Source organism: Achroia grisella, unplaced genomic scaffold (assembly GCF_030625045.1).
Source record: "Achroia grisella isolate CSIRO2021 unplaced genomic scaffold, CSIRO_AGI_Agris_v1 utg46241, whole genome shotgun sequence".
NCBI lineage: Eukaryota > Metazoa > Arthropoda > Insecta > Lepidoptera > Pyralidae > Achroia > Achroia grisella.
Window position 1 is genome coordinate 6,227 of NW_026712872.1, and position 18,419 is coordinate 24,645.

At 35.7% G+C, this 18,419-nt stretch overlaps 1 protein-coding gene across 1 annotated transcript; it reads left to right on the forward strand.

Annotated features, from left to right (window-relative positions):
* Positions 1-508: 508 nt before the first annotated feature.
* LOC131845368 (ichor-like) lies at positions 509-1,897 on the forward strand. The gene has a single exon (XM_059194423.1). It carries the CDS (start codon positions 509-511, stop codon positions 1,895-1,897), a length of 1,389 nt encoding a protein of 462 aa, XP_059050406.1.
* The last annotated feature ends 16,522 nt before the right edge of the window (positions 1,898-18,419 follow it).

The window sequence follows — 18,419 nt, forward strand, 5'->3', positions numbered from 1 at the left end:
TGTGGAAAGAAAAAAACATCTGTAATACTAGGATACGTGCTACAAACACACAGTATCGTTATGTAGTATTTATTTAAAGAAATTTAGTGAATCCAACAACAAGGATATGCATACGAAGCCACAGAGCATCGCATGTCCCTATAAACTAAGATACTTTTTTTTTTCTGACTACTCTAATGCTGTTGGCCGCAGCTGGCCTTTACAGCTTCACTGGACGATAGGGGGCGAGTTCAGATGGCACTCCAAACCCGTGGAAGGACTTATGGAGCGGCTGAAGGCCTGACGGATACGACTTTAGTCTGAGGGCACCGCTAGGGGTTCGAACCTCGGCTCAGGCTCGTAATATCCCCCGTCCAATTCAAACGGGGATCGATCGGAGGGGAAACTGAGATACTTAACATTTTGTTAATATATATGTCGTTATTGTTGCAGATAGTGCGGCAGGGTGGCGACCTCCAAGTATGGCGGCGGCGGGTTGGTCGGCTCTGGGCTCGCGGTGAGGCGCGGCATGAAGTGCGCGGGGGCCGCGGGCGGCGGCGACGAGCTGCTCCTCGGCGCATGCTGGCTCGATCCCAAGCTGGACGCCTCCTCTCCGCCCTCCACCTGCCACGAGCTACTCGACTCGCTTCTCGCCCCGACGCCGCTCGCTGAACTCAAGCCCCTTCCCCCTTTCACCGGCTACACCGGCCACTTATCTATCAACGGCATCTCGGGCCACCATTACCACGCGATAGCGCAACGTCTTCCAGAAGAAAATAATAATTACCCTACCCAAAGCGGTTATGGTGCAGATCATGACGTTGTTTCATCTTCAACGTGCGCCGCTGACAACGAACCACCGGACCTTGAGGATGTAAAGCCTTTCCTAGAATCGCCGGATACTAAACCGTTCGCAGAAACGGCCGGATCAGGGGCAGCGGACTCTTGTGCTGCATCTTGCTCTCCCCCGGCAAAGTTGTTCGAGGACAGTCATAAACAGGACAACATGTACGATATAAGTTCAATAGAAGATATAGCTGCCATTATTGGCTCGGCTATTGCAGATACCACGGTTCCATCGCAACCTGAGGACCCTGAGCGTAACGACTCACGAGACAGTTGGATGGACATCGACGCCTGGATAGCAGGCGCTTGCAGTCAACACGGAGACAAAATAGTACCGCAAGATCTTGAATTCGGTCTACCGAGTCCACCTCAGCAACATACAAGTCATCATTCAAGTTTAGACTTCCCTTGTAAACCGGGCCAAGAATTTTCTAAAAGCCAAGAATTTCTTCAAAAGAATCTAGGCCAGGCTGGGTCGACGCTACAGTCGTTACTGACACATGGTTACATGCCGTTGCTTCAAAATCGGTTGCAGAACGGCCCACCAGTTAAACAAGAAGCTCCGAGCTCGACCAGTTACGGCATGGATGTTATATCAACGTCATCACCTCCAGGCAACGTGGTTTCCACGACAGATGGTGTCGGTGGCATTTTAAATGGTCGGTATGCATCTCATTATGCACTCGGTCTTAAATCAGACGGACTATGCAGTCCAGAGAGACTGCTAGGGTACCCCCACGCCCATACGACCACAATTACACCGGTGAATAAGAGTAAACGAAGTAGAGCGAAAGCCAAGCAAGCCAGCAATGGTGGAAACCTGCATAGCAGTTCCCTGGCCTTTCCATCTGCGACAGCGGCGGAACTAAGCGGTCTCCTCGGCAAAGAGAAGCCAGTCCATCGCTGTACAATATGCAATAGAGGATTTTTGAACAAGTCAAATATAAAGGTACACCTCCGTACACACACCGGGGAGAAGCCTTTCAGGTGTGACGTATGTGCGAAGGCTTTCCGTCAGAAAGCTCATCTCATAAAACACCAACAGATCCACAAGAGGATCGGTAGGGACTAGGAACTTGGATCTTCAACTCAAGCTCAAAAAGCATTTCATAGATTAGTCGTGTGTTTGTGATTGTGTGCCCGTGTCAGTGTGCGCAGCGGAATGCTGTGCAGAATCTCAATCTAGGTTACTTGTAAATGGTTCTTCATATAACTATAACCCTTTAGTATAACATTTCTCCTAAGGACAAGTGCAATGTTAACTAGTTTTAAGTCTTCAGGTTTATTTTGTAGATAATTGTTTATACGTTGTTGCGTAATGTTCGTAAGGTTGTTCATTCCACTTGGTAGCGATTATTATAATATTAAACCGTTTTAATAGGAGTAGTTTCGGTTGATTATTTCGCTTATGTCTTGAGTACTGACTTGGCATGCCACTATTATACGCTCGTTAGAGCACAGTGCGCGCTCCAATAGTATAAAAGTAAACAAAACATGGACGAAATACTATTCCTTTGCTATTTATGAATAAATTACTCCGATTACCTACTTATAGTCAAATTATTTTAGTTCGTAAATATGTAATTTTAGGTACTTGAATATATTTAGATATGACAAAGCAGAAGAGGCTAACACAAAACTCTGTATAGGTTATTTATTAAAACGACTAAGCTAATATTATACCGTAAACGCGATATTTTTTTTAATTCGCTAATATTTATTTAAGAGATTTTCAAGCAATTTCTATAGTGAAATATAACATTGAAGAGGAAAAGATAACCTGTCACAAATATTCTCTCTATTATACACAGATCAGCCTCTCTTTGAATGAATTTCATAATCAAGTAATTATTATTTATCCTGTCCTGAAAATTGACTCTCTAATATAACAATTGGCACAATTATTTTTATTCCAAAAATTCATTATTAAAGAAATATGTCCAAAAATCTGTTTAAACGATTACTAGTAGTAACAAAACTAATTTAATTTAACATCACAATGTGTAAATTGTTTAATGGACGCACGTTATTTATCGGTACGCATAATAGTAGGTACCGATGTGCAGGCGCACGCGAGCCGGCGGAACTGGCCGCGTCCGGGAAACGGACGGAAAAAAACGCAAAAATCATTGTTCTAATAACACCGATCCGTTGTTACACAACTGGTGTCAGCCCAATTAGAACCTATCGCGAAAAATTACCTGAAATTACATGCAAAATGAAGAAGGTCATGTACGTATTAATGAAAAAAATAATTGTCAGTTACAAAAAAATATTTATTTCTTCATTTTTATACAATTTTAAACGCCTGTATTAGGAATAAATTCAAATGATACATATACCTTCCAAATAACGAAGGTCATGAACGATTTAATGAAAAAAAAAATTATCAGATACAAAAAAATATTTATTTCTTCATTTTTATTACATATTCAATACCTGTATTAGCAATAAATTAATTAAATACACTTACCACTTCCAAATAAAGAAGGTCATGAACGATTTAATGAAAAAAAATAATTATCTGTAACAAAATTTCTTAAATTTTTTGTAGACATTCAGAAGCTATATATGTAATAAATTGAAATAATATATTATAGATACCACTTCTAAATTATTGTACAGAACTGGTATACAAGGATATCTTTCTTTTCAACAATATAGTAGGTATAAACTACTAAAAAAATTAATGTTAAGAAATTTATTAATGACAATAAAGTTAGCAAACCTAATGAACTTCACTAAACATTTATATTCAATTTCAGTTCAAATTGTTACTACATCATTTCATTTCAGCTACAAAAAGTAAATAGTAAAGTAAAGATACTATAGTTGTATATCATTAATATATGCAAAATTTACATATATATATATATATAAAATTGTTGTAGTCAAATGTACATAAATCTATACATATAAATAAGATTGGAGTGTCTGTTTGTAATATGGAAATAACCGTTTTTTACTACATGCATATGAATATAAAGACGGTACATACACCAAAAAACCACTTTATACAATTTTTGTCTGTCGGTCTGTTTGTTCCGGCTAATCTCTGAAATGGCTGGACCTATTTTGACAGGACTTTTTTTGGCAAGTCGCTGATGTAATAAGTAGTAACTTAGGCGACTTTTATTTTGAAAAATAAAGTTAAATTCCACGCGAACGAACTCGCGGAAACAGCTAGTATGTAATATAATAAACACCTTCGTAAAAATTGGACATTTTATCAAATAAAATAAAATGGAAACACTATGTATCTTTGATAATATGTTTTTCTAAATATTAATATTATAATAGAAATGCTGATTAAAATGAAATGTTTGGTGCTGATATAACTGTATACAATGTAATGAATTTATTAGAATAACGATGTATTTAAATAACTAAAAACATCACAATTATTTTTCATATTGTTTAAGAATAAAATTGTAAAATATTATTGTAAAAAGTATCCAGTACAATTGTATGTTGCTTTAATTGTAAGCTGAATGGAAGTTGTTACAGAGCGTCTACAGACAGACGTAGCAATTTGTCGTTGATATTAGTCGGGCCAATATGTTGTTGAGAATGGAAGTTGTTACAGAACGTCTACAGACAGACGTAGCAATTTGTCAAATTCAAATTCAAATTCAAAAATCATTTATTCATGTAGGACATTTTAGCCGCTTATGAACGTCAAATTTTTACATTCTAATTTTTTTTTTTTACTACCGTCCAGTTCGGTATATAGATCCAATTGAGAAGAACTGACAAGAAACTCAATTGAATTACTTTTTTTTTTAAAGCCAGTTTATTTACAGTGTATTTTTATATAGGTGTCTATGTCTAACATTAAATGAAAATTCAGTGCATGAACAACTATTGCCATGCACACTCGTCATTCAAGTAATCGTTTAGTGAGTAATACGCTTTGCTCAGTAAATATGATTTAACAGATGTTTTGAATTTATTTAAGGGTAATTTCAACATATCCTTTGGTATCTTATTGTAAATTTTTATACCTATTCCCATAAAAGACCTATTAACTTTTTCTAAACGATACTTGGGGACAGCAAGTTTGTCTTTAAATCTAGTATTAATATTATGAATATTGCTGTTTTTTGGAAATAAGTCAAGATTTTTATGTTAATATTCATGCTGTACTCTACATAAGAAAATAATCTCAATAGACTACCGCATGGGAAAAGGCTATTAAGATTACTAAAGCGTCAGCGCACGTGACGCTTCAGGCGACAGTTTACGGCAACCGTTTACCATCAGATGGGTCGTAAACTCAATCACCACCATTGTAGTATAAAAAAAATCTGTAAAGCTGTCTACCCCACTTCTGCTTACCTTTTTGTTAGTTCATCCTACAGTACATAGAGTTGCTCTCTAGATTACCTAATATACAATCTGGATCTCCAGTATTAAGTCGGCAAGACTTAGGACCAATATGTAAGCCTAATTTAATCAACTGGCCAATATCAACCGCCAAATTGCGTCGTATACAGACGCGTTAGTATTCAAAGAGGAAGGAAACCGCAATGTACCTATTTAAAATTATCTTTTAGTAATTATTATTACGATGTACTAACACAAAACTTATGATATACATTCCACGAAACGTTATTTCGCTTTTATATATTGAAATGAAATGCTACGTTTGAACGCTCGTCTGCTCGCCCTTCGTGTATACTCCGGCGAATACGTGACGTGTATGTGATGGCAATGCAAATCGGGTGAAACAAACGAGCGGTTGTAACTGAGCGGTTATTTAAAAACAGTATCGAAAAGAATGTAATGTAATTATAATTTATTTATCGATACTTATCTGCACTGCTAAAGTTAATCTATAAGTTATATTGACTATTTCTTATATCATTTGCTACAGAACGTCTTCGAGTACGTATCGTGGTCCCTAGTTGTACTCTAGTTGAAGATAAGATGCATTTATTGTTTTAAGGTCTTTAATTGAACTGGTATTTAACGAGTACTTTTTTAACTAATATTTAGCGTGATATATACACGATGCGTACATATTTCTTGTATATACAGACAGAAAATATATTAATTAGTTCCGAAATATTCCAGTATATCATAACTTCGAATCGGATACGTCCGTCGGATATTGTCTATTGGAATGTAATTGATTAGTTCTCATCGGAGTTAATATCCATATTTTTTTCTGCGTTCAAGCAAAATAACTTATAATAAAAACAATTTGTAATTAAATATTACTTCATCTATAAAACTTTAGTATATAATTATGATAATGAATATCAGTTAGCCACATTATCATAGTAGAGTATGTACTATTTGTCTGTATACTCAATTTTAAACCTGATTTCAAGTTTCAGACGAGCGTTTCGACCGCAGCGTTTCGTTCGCTGTACGTAATTACATGTAGTTAGGCCTCGAAAAGTACCTTTTGCTAGTTATGGGATATTAGTTCTTAAGTATTTATTGATATGATGTAATTTTGTAATTCTGATTATTGTAAATTGCTCCACGATCTATTTTAGTAAGTAGTCAGTAAGTAAAATTTAATTAGCTATGAAAATGTTATATTTCCGAGAGGTTTTTTTTTCCATTACGAATAAAATGTAAATTAATGTAAAATAAATGGAGATTTTTGTTAATGATACACGGTTTTTTTATCTACTTATTACCTGTATAATATATATTAAAAAAAATGGCACACAATGAATAAATATATTTTTTATTGTGTGCCAATTTGCCTGAAACTAAGAAACACTTATGTACTAAATACAAGTCAGTATTTTTATGTATTATGTTATGTATGTATTTATAAATAAATTATTTAAGTATATGTAGAGGTATTTACGTAATTTATTATTAAATACATACCTACTTAATATACAGAAAATACACAGACTAATAAATAATAATAAATAAATACAATTTATGTATTTACGGGGATCGAATCCGCGACCTCGCAATTTTGCAACTTTTACATATGTGTATTTAAAAAAAGTTGTGTTTTTTTATAAAAACACTCTTATTTGATTACTTCGTATGTTATATTGTCGTTGTAAGCGACACTAATGCAATTTTTTTGTAGTGTTTATCCCGAGTCAGCAGCCAGGTCATCGAGAAGTAAGCACAATTTTTTTTCCCTTCTTCTGGTTCCGGAAGTAAAATGTTACCATCGATAACATAAAGTATACAAACTCATGTTTTTTTTCGGACTACTCTAATGCTGTTGGCAGCAGCTGGCCTTTACAGCTTCACTGGACGATAAAGGGATGCAGATGGCACTCCAAACCAAAGGAAGGACTTATGGAGCGGCTGAAGGCCAACTCCCGCCTGACGGATACAACTTTAATCTGAGGGCACCGCTAGAGGTTCGAACCTCGGCTCGGGCCGTCGTAATATCGATCCCCGTTTGAATTGGATGGGGATCGATCGGAGGGGTATATACTCGTGTAGAACCGCCAAAACAAAAGGTGAGTTATAGTCTATTGATATGTAGACTTCGTGTCTAGTTCAGTTCCCAAATTCATACATTCGAATATTTTGAAAATACATACAGAATATCCATAGAAAACACCCAGATAGGTACAAACAATCATACTCATAAATATAAATGTTTGGACCGTGCGAGGAATCGTACCCGCGACCGAGCGGTGTGCGAAACAACCAAGACCGTTTTAATCTTATGTATATGGGTACATATAAATACATCAAATATAAATATATTATGGTTCCTATAGGATAGACCCGGCCTAGTGTATTGTCAGTTCTTCTCATCTCGAAATCATTCCGAACTGACGGTAGATTTGACATATCATAAGAGTCTGTAATAGACCTACATCAATAGAAATAATTAGGATAGGAGTGTAGGAATCAATGTTATTATCAACATATGGAACAGTTTTGGTAATTTCAATATAAAATATAACCTATGTGTTATTCTGATGTATAAACTACACTACTGTAAAGTTTCATTAAAATCCGTTCAGTTGTTTTTGCGTGAAAGAGTAACAAACATTCAATTATAATATTATTAAACGAATTCGGAGTTCTAGTGTTTTAGCGCACCGCCTTACTTCCGATGGTCGCGGGTTCGATTCCTCACACGCTATAAACATTTTTATTCATGACTATGATTGTTTGTTTCGGTCTGTGTATCTATGTATAATATGTATATACTTACGAAATAAAATCTATGTATTTGTATCAGCTAGTAACACAAGCTTTAGCTAACTTAACTTGGGTCTAGATGGCGCTGTGTGTATTTTCCTGAGATTATTATTATTATAGTTTTTGCGTGAAAGAGTAACAAACAACCATACTCACAAACTTTCGTGTTTATAATATTACTAGCTACTTGGACCGCACGGGTGTACATATATTATATATATAAACCTTCCTCTTGAATCACTCTATCTATTAAAAACTTCTTCAAAATCCGTTGCGTAGTTTTAAAGATTTAAGCATACCTACATAGGGACAGACGGCGACAGCGACTTTGTTTTATATATACTGTGTAATGATGATAATGATGTTCCACAGGTGCGTTATTATTTGTAAACAAATGAAAAACAGTTTAAAGTTCACAACGCAATAAAGACAATCAATTAGAAGTCGCGACAATTGATTTCATGAACGAGTTTTCTAAAAATACACACATCTGGGTCACAACTGAGCATCGAACAATCAAACAAAGGCGTGAACACTCCACCCACAGAACGTAAAGTTCCCGGCGTTTCGGAAGAAAGTCGGATGTGAAAATTGACATTGTACACACAAACGACATACTGCCTTTTTGCGAGTACAGGGGGCGTACACGGAGAAACTTGCGCGTCATACAACAGAGGAAAAGCCGTGCGAATGCAGCCGGCGCACTGTGCGACAAGTGTCAACTGCAGTCTGTAACACAACCGCAAGCTATGTACGGTGCTCAAAAAAAAAAAGAAAATTTAAAGAATACTACATTATATAACTAATTCGGACTACTCTTCAAACACACAACTGCATAGTATGTACTGTGCTCAAAAAGAAAATTTAAAGAATACTACATTATATAACTAATTCGGACTACTCTTCACTGGACGATAGGGAGCGAGTGCAGATGGCACTCCAAACCCGCGGAAGGACTTATGGAGCTGCTGAGCAGCTCAGGCCGTCGTAATATCGATCCCCGTTTGAATTGGACGGGCGATCGATCGCCCCCTCCCCGATCGATCTCTAGATCTAGTACCTATAACACAAACTCAGCTTAATTTGAGACTAGATAGCGCTGTATCAATTGTCCTGGGGTTATGATTATTGTATTAAACAAATAAATAAAGAGATTATTTTAATAATATCGAGAGAAAATATAGTTGCAAAATATAGTTAATTAAACGACTATCGCAATATCAAGTTAGGAACGGCTCCGATCCAATAAACGATTTGTCGGTTTGTTGGTCTAACGGTATTTCAATTATAATGGATTTACACTTTTTAGGTTAATCACAAATTAAATGTTTAATTAACGTGCTGCAATTTGTAATTTGCCTATTCTAAACATAGTACTGTACTGTGCTATATCCTATGTTACTAATATTATAAACGCAAAAGTTGTGAGTATGGATGGATGTTTGTTACTCTTTCACGCAAAAACTACCAAACAGATTTTGTTGAAACTTTACAGTAATGTAGCTTATACATCAGAATAACATATAGGCTATAAAAATGATGCGGACGAAACCGCGGGCACAGTGAGTATTCATATAAATGAAGCAAAAACTTTATACACATTTTTCGTAAATCGCGCAGATGAAGGAGTCTGAATTTTTTTTTTTTCGGCCATAGCTGGCCTTTACAGCTTCACCGGACGTTATGGGGCGAGTGCAGATGGCACTCCAAACCCGCGGAAGGCCAACTCCTGCCCGACGGATACGACGTTAGTCTGAGGGCACCACTAGGGGTTCGAACCTCGGCTCAGGCCGTCGTAATTTCGATCCCCGTTTGAATTGGACGGGGGATCGATCGGAGGGGCGCCCGGGGGCGCCGGTGTGGAGCGGTTAATCTGAAATTTTGCACACTTATAATTTATATAGAGAAGGAGAGCACAACTCTGATATATATTTTTTAATTATACAAAAAAATACATTAAACTAATAAAAACACAGACTATGTACTGCCAAGTTTTATCAAAATCCGTTCAGTAGTATAATAATAATAATAAACTTTATTCATAAATGTACGGTACAATTAAATATAGTTAGCCCTGGCTTTCGATATAGGTGCACCTGTGCCACGAAAGCCAGTTCTCTCCAAGATTCTGTGAACATTTTTGGTATATATATGTTTGTTACTCGATCCCCCAAAAGTAAGAAACATCCTCCTCCTCCAACATTCGACGACCTCGGTGGTCTAGCAGTCTAGCACACCGCTTTACGACCGATGGTCGCGGGTTCGATTCCTCGCACGGCACAAACATTTGTATTCATGAGTATGATTGTTTGTATCGGTCTGGGTGTTTTCTATGTATAATATGTATGTATTTACAAAAAAAAACTATCTATGTACATGTATCAGTTATATAGTACCCATAACACAAGCTCTAGCTAGCTTAACTTGGGTCTAGATGGCGCTGTGTGAATTGTCCTGAGATTATTATTACATCCATCCATACTCACGAACTATTTATTAATATTATAATATGAATAAGGTAATGATACTACAAAATAAATTTAATACAAATGTGATATGTATTTAATTAATGATATTATACGATATAATATTAATTAGTTCGTGAGACGTGTTTTTGTGCGCACCGTACTGCCGGCGCATAGAGATTCTTTCTCCAACCCACTTACATAGTGTGGTTTGATTTCACCGCGGCGGCCGCATGCGGGGCCCTCCTCTGCCTTCTGCATACATTGCCGACAACTCTATTACACTGGATGTATTCATATAAAATTCAATATTAAACATATATATCTTATATATAAAATTCTCGTGTCACAGTTTTCGTTCCCATACTCCTCCGAAACGGCTTGACCGATTCTCATGAAATTTTGTGAGCGTATTGAGTAGGTCTGTGAATCGGCCAACATCTATTTTTCATCCCCCTAAATGTTAGGGGTAGTCCACCCCTAATTTTTTATTTTATTTTAGGGCAAAACAATGTTTGCTGGGACAGCTAGTGTATATATTATATATATATATATGTTTAATATTAGTATGAACAAACAAATATTTGATGACCTTGGTGGTCTAGCGGTCTAGCACACCGCTTTACGACCGATGGTCGCGGGTTCGATTCCTCGCACGGCACAAACATTTGTATTCATGAAAAACTATGTATATGTATCAGTTATCTAGTACCTATAACATAAGCTTTAACTAGCTTAACTTGGGTCTAGATGGCGCTGTGTGAATTGTCCTGAGATTATAATTATTATTGTTATTTTTTATTATTATTATTATTTATATGAACATGTACCTATTTAGTAAGTTGATAAGAGAGAACTATGTGCATGCAGACAAAACCCGACAGGAATTTTGCAGGATAGTAGTACTATAATAATGTAAAAATTTGAAAAATAAATATATTAATCTATTTCTGATTAATCATAATTATTGAGCACAGTCTTGTTAAACGATGACCTTAATTAAATTAACATAGCTATTAAAAAAATAAGGGTAAAAATTTACATAAAAATAGTATAAAAAAAACTTGACTATTCAAAAGTGCTTATATTAAGTTTATTTGAATAAAAATTATTTTTATTTCAAAGAATATTTTTTGGGGTTGGCAACCCTAATCACTTAGGGGTAATAATGCCATCGCTGACACTAAATCTTTATATGTTGAGATATGCTGATCAACATCAAATGTTAAATAAGAGAAGAACCAATACTAATATTTAGACAAACAAATAAGTTTCAATCTTCAAATACATATAGTAATAATATAAATCACAAAGAAATATTCCAAATTTAATGGCAGGCACAGAATACCATCGCCGTGCCAGTTAGCTGTCATGGCAAATGCTGACCCCTCCGATCGATCCCCCGTCCAATTCAAACGGGGATCGAAATTACGACGGCCTGAGCCGAGGTTCGAACCCCTAGTGGTGCCCTCAGACTAAAGTCGTATCCGTCGGACAGGAGTTGGCCTTCAGCCGCTCCATAAGTCCTTCCGCGGGTTTGGAGTGCCATCTGCACTCGCCCCCTAACGTCCGGTGAAGCTGTAAAGGCCAGCTGCGGCCAACAGCATTAGAGTAGTCCGAAAAAAAAAGGCAAATGTTGAGTGTCAGCCATGTTGCCAACCATTGTATATAAATATTATAGATTATTTTTGTAATTGTTCTACGTGTGTATGTATGTGTATGTATATATGTATGTGTATATTTGTGCATACATATATATATGTAAAATGTACCTATGTCAAATATGTAAATGAATATTTATATCAATAATGGTTGTCAATAAACGTTTTTATTTCTTTCTTTTTCTTTTAAATTTCAGTCATTAAATTTTAACTTAATTATTTGCAACTTAATTATTGAAAGCTATGCAAGTGACAATTGTAAACTTTTCACACATTAAAGATGGACACGATAAACTGCAGATGAACAGAAAAGATAATATCATCGTATGTCGGTGTACAGCAAAACTGAATAAATGAATGAAAGGGCAACGTAACCTTAAACGCGCAAAGATCAAGTGAAATGGTTGAGCGTACACATGCGCGGGCGCACACGCCTTGCCCTTCATACTTGAACTTGTGAGACCTTGGTTTGGTATAAGTCACAAGCGGAATTATATTATTTTGTTTAATTCCGCTACGCCTTGTCGTTCATACTTGAACTTGTGAGACCTTGGTTTGGTATAAGTCACAAGCGGAATTATATTATTTTGTTTAATTCCGCTACGCCTTGTCGTTCATACTTGAACTTGTGAGACCTTGATTTGGTATAAGTCACAAGCGGAATGATATTATTTTGTTTAATTCCGCTACGCCTTGCTCTTCATAGTAGTACTTGTGAGACCTTGCCTTGGTGTAAGTCACAAGCGGATTATGTACTTGACGTATTTATATTATTTAGCATGTGTGAGTCCTCAAATATTCAGTGCGGAAACCTGACTATTAGTATTGGAATTAGTTATTAATACAACGTCAAAAAAATATTCCTAAATGACACCAACATAATATCACACTTTATAAATCGTCGCATAGTTAATTCCTTAAAATACACAATTTTTAACTTTAGCAACTACATAGTTTAAGAATAGAATAAAATAGAAAATCATTTATTCAAATAAACTTATACTGAAGCACTTTTGTACAGTCATAACATTTTTAATTCAATCTACCATATTCTGAAAACTGAAGAACAAGCAAGAAATTTGCGTGTTGTTCTTTTGAATAATTTAGTTGTTACTTTACATTCTTAAGTTGAAATGTGTGAATTCAAACTACTAACTATCACAAATTTAAATGAATACTCAAATAGAGAAAATATTCAATACACACTGATTGAGTAACTAAATAAGAGTAAATCAGTCGTTGTGATTATAGCATCACTGCGCATGCACTTGGCCACGCCGCTACATGTCTGGACATTACTAGTGAGCATGACTCCTGAACACATTTTATATAATAAGATAAAACTATATATCAAATAATTATAATTGAAACAAAACTCGCTGTCGCTTATGTTTCACGCCTCAACATTGTTGCGACTTCAGTTTTAGGTTAACAAGATTAATTGCAATGATTTTAATGTTGTTATACCGGTTATTGCCTGATATCGGGCGATCAGAGCAATGACGATGGGATTACAATGTTCAGCTCCAGATGAGATTAAATTGAAGAGTGAAGAGTTATTTTGCCAAACTGAAGAGGAAACGCCACTACACATCCTATGTGGTTGTAGCCCACTCATGCATAAACGAAATATCTCCTTTGGAAAGTTTACACTCTTTCCCGAGGAGATAAAAACCATCGCTCCTAAGAATATCCTTCAATTCTTGTCCCTGACGGCTAGGTAGCGAACTCTGAAAAAAGGACGAGCACAATAGATCTATGTAGGTCGCAGTGATTGTATTTAGACTGAACTTAATTTTGAGCGAAGATAGAATAAAAAATGACTATTTATACAAAATTAGACATATAAAACAAAAATCCATGTAAATAATTATATTTATATATTGATAACAACAAGAGCAACACAGCACAGCTTTCCGAACGAGTGGTAGATAAAAAACAAATTGTTATGACTATTCAAAAGTGCTTAAATTAAGTTTATTTGAATAAATTATTTTCTATTCTATTCTATTCTAGATATTAAAAAGAACAGCTGTTGATATTTTTGGTGAATGGAAACTCAGCTGACCTGAACGGTAAGGTAGAGAAATTACAGCATACAGGATGACACTGACATCCAAAACTACTAAAAAGTCCTAAATATTTTAAATACATTTGATTTAAAAAAAATTGACATCTAAAACTACTAAAAAGTGGTTAAGAAATTGTATGAATATAAATGAAAAAACAATTTTAGGGTGTTTAAGGATGTAAACAATATCTTCCGGATCGTGAAAAGTTGTAAGAGCTCCACCGACAAGAGCGTGGCTCTTAAATTATGAATGAATGAAGAATGAAACAAATTATGATGAGATCATTAGATGATTTAGCTGTTAGAATAGAATAGCATAGAAAATCATTTATTCAAATAATCTTAATTCACTTTTGAATAGTCAACGATTTTTTTTAAATCTACCGCTTATTCGGAAAGCTGTCTCATCATAAGAAGAATAAGCAAGAAACTTGTGTTGTTGCTCTTTTAAACAATCCTTGAAAGTTCACATTTTACAAGTCGAAACGTGTGAATACAAACTACCAACCAGGACTAATTTATTTAGGCTCAAATATAAAAACAATAAGATTATATCTGTAACTTGTATATATATATACTTAATCATTTCATCATCATCATCATTATCGCCGCCCGGAAGACGTCCACTGCTGGACATAGGCCTCCCCCAAAGATCTCCACTTAATCATTTAGTGATTCAATATTTCAAATGAGTTCAACTCAAAATTTATTAGATGCATTCGTTGTGGAATAAAAATTATTATTATATCTCTTACATGCACATGAAAAACTAAATTGTTTATCCACTTAAAATCTCTATCTAAATTTAGATACTATGATATACTATTTTAAAAACCAAAAAATATATTAAACTTACATATTCTAATTCTAACATTTTTGACGACCTCGGTGGTCCAGCGGTCTAGCACACCGCTTTACGACCAATAATCGCGGGTTCGATTCCTCGCACGGCACAAACATTTGTATTCATGAGTATGATTGTTTGTATCCGTCTGGGTGTTTTCTATGTATAATATGTATGTATTTACAAAAAAACTATCTATGTATATGTATCAGTTATCTAGTACCCATAACACAAGCTTCAGATAGCTTAACTTGGGTCTAGATGGCGCTGTGTCAATTGTCCTGAGATTATTATATTATTATTAACATCAAAACTAGAGCAGAGTAGCAAGCCAAGTGTATTTTTATCTCCAAAACGAAATAATACATCACATATGTCATTCATTACATCTTACATCCATAAATGCAGCGTACAAACAAATCGTAGCATAGAAAGTCTAAAAATGCCTCTATTAAAATTGACCATGACCTTACGTCTGTTCGCGGATCGCTGTCAGAATGGAGGCAGTCACCAGCGATGGCGGCAAGCAGCAAGCATAGCGGAGAGCTTCACCGTACGAGCGAGACGGCGATAGTGGAAAGTGTGCCCGTGACCCACTTCTGCACACTGTACCACATCCGTAAACATGCGCCTGGGAACTGTTTACCGTGATTGTTTATCAGGTTGCTTTATTGCGCTGAATGTTTGCTGGTTATCTTAGCGAAGGAGTATGGACCTGGTTTACCATGATAATGAAGTTAATCATGAGATTACAGAAGTGAAAATAGAAATAATCTTTATTCAAATAAACTCATTACAAGTCGCATTTTTTTTATTCTACAACTGATTCGGATCGCAGTCTCCCCACAAGAAGAACGAGAAAGAAACTTATGTGTTGCTCTTTTAAATCAATGTTGTTTAAGTAGATTTGCATTAACAAGGATTAGGCATGCGACAATCAACATAGAAACCGCTACGCACTTAATCTCTGTTCAATCAGATAACATTGTCAGTGCTATGAATTTTAAGTTAGATATTTTCTACAAAAACATTATTATCATTAATAAATTCTTCAATTTTGTACTAAGCTATTTTGCAAAGAAAATATTTTACTGGGAACTGTTTACCGTGATTGTTTATCAGGTTGCTTTATTGCGCTGAATGTTTGCTGGTTATCTTAGCGAAGGAGTATGGACCTGGTTTACCATGATAATGAAGTTAATCATGAGATTACAGAAGTGAAAATAGAAATAATCTTTATTCAAATAAACTCATTACAAGCACTTTTAAATAGTCCTATTTTGATTCTTCCACTCATTCGGAATGCAGTCTCCTCACAAGAAGAATGAGAAAGAAATTTATGTGTTGCTCTTTTAAATCAATGTTGTTTAAGTAGATTTGCATTAACAAGGATTAGGCAAGCGACAATCAATATAGAAATCAGATAACATTGTCAGCGCTATAAATTTTAAGTTAGATATTTTCTTCAAAAACATTATTATCGTTCCGAATGAATGTAGAATAAAAAAATGTGACTTTTTTGTGTGTAAAAAAGTGTGAATTCAAAAGTGCTTATATTAAGTTTATTTGAATAAAAATTATTTCTATTTTCTCAAAGATTATACTACGAGTACTAAATAAGTTATTGAAAAAAATTAACATATTGATAGCCTCGGTGGTCTAGTGGTTGAGCGCACCGCTATACTTCCATTGATCGCGGGTTCTATTACACATGGCGCAAACATTTGACTTCATGAGTATGATTGTTTGTATGTCAATAAATGTATCTAAGTATTTATATGTTGTCTAGTACCCATAACACAAGCTCTACGACGGCCTGAGGCGAGGTTCGAACCCCTAGTGGTGCCCTCAGACTAAAGTCGTATCCGTCAGTCAGGAGTTGGCCTTCAGCTGCTCCATAAGTCCTTCCGCGGGTTTGGAGTGCCATCTGCACTCGCCCCCTAACGTCCGGTGAAGCTGTAAAGGCCAGCCGCGGCGAACAGAGTTAGAGTAATCCGAAAAAAAAATTCGTTCCTACGCATTACATGCCCATACTATGACAGACGGTTACTCTACAACTTCTCCGACACAGGCGCTACTTTTATTCTTCCTCTAATGTATTCTTCACTTGTTTATTCTTATCAAACCACACATCCATTTCAATAATAAGTTTATATTGTAAATAAATCTAAATATATATAACTCAAAGATGACTGACATAGTGATCTATCAACTCACAGCCCAAAACACTGGACGGATCGGGCTGAAATTTGGCATGCAGGTAGATGTTATGACGTAGGCATCCGCTAAAAAAGGATTTTGATTACTTCCTCAAGAGGATAAAATAGGGGTTGAAAAGTTTGTATGAAACTTTGTCAATTTTAAACCGATCGGGCTGAGACTTTGCATGCATAAATCTACTATAACGTAGGTATCCCCTAAGAAAGGACTTTGATAAATTCCACCTCTAAGGGGATAAATTAACGCGAGCGAAGCCGCGGGCAAAAGCTAGTAATAATATACAATTCATTATAAAACAATATTAACAATAGAAAAATCTAAATAAAAAGTCTAAGAGAAATAAGAAAATTATGCACTTGTTTGTAATGCCCTAAAATCCTTGGGGATAATGTCCTCAGGCAAAAAAAGCACTGATTATATACCTGAACAGTACCACTGACATCCATGGAAGACGTCAGTTGCCGTTCTTGAAGTCTAAGTCATATATAACTAGTAATTTCATCCCTTTTAAATTGAAACACAACTTACATCTACATATAGCTATCTGACGTCAAAATAAATTGTTCGACTCAACCTTGGCACTGTTGTGGTACTTTACTAATCATAGGGTCTCTAGTGTTCATTACTACCGACCCCTAACACCGTAAATTGCGAAAGTAGATTTTCCGTTTGAGTGTTTTATCAGTTCTTCTCAACTGAAGAATCTAATTGAACTGGCTGTAGGATAGTGCAAAAAATTGGATGTACTTAAGTGACAGCAAAATGTCTAAAATGATTACCTTATTTTATTCAACTTCTATTATTCCACTGTCTAATAACCCAGCAAAAAAACCTAAACCCAAAATGATTATCTTATTTCGAATTCCACCGTCAAACAACTCCGCAAAAAAAAATCTAAACCGCCGCAGTCTCGAATTATAAAACGTTAGAATACAGAACTGCGAAAAATTAAAAAAAAAACTTTCTTCCATCACGGACAAAACAGTGTCAGCGCGGGGTGCGGGGGGCAAAAGTAAAAGTACGTATAACAGTAACGGCGTTTACTCTCGACGCGCTACTTGCCGCGGCACACTTAGCCTAGTCGAAATGTTCGCGGACCGTCGTACGATTTTTTTATACTACGTAGGTGGCAGACAAAGGTATGCCCCATCTGATGGTAAACGGTTACTGTAGCCTATGGACGC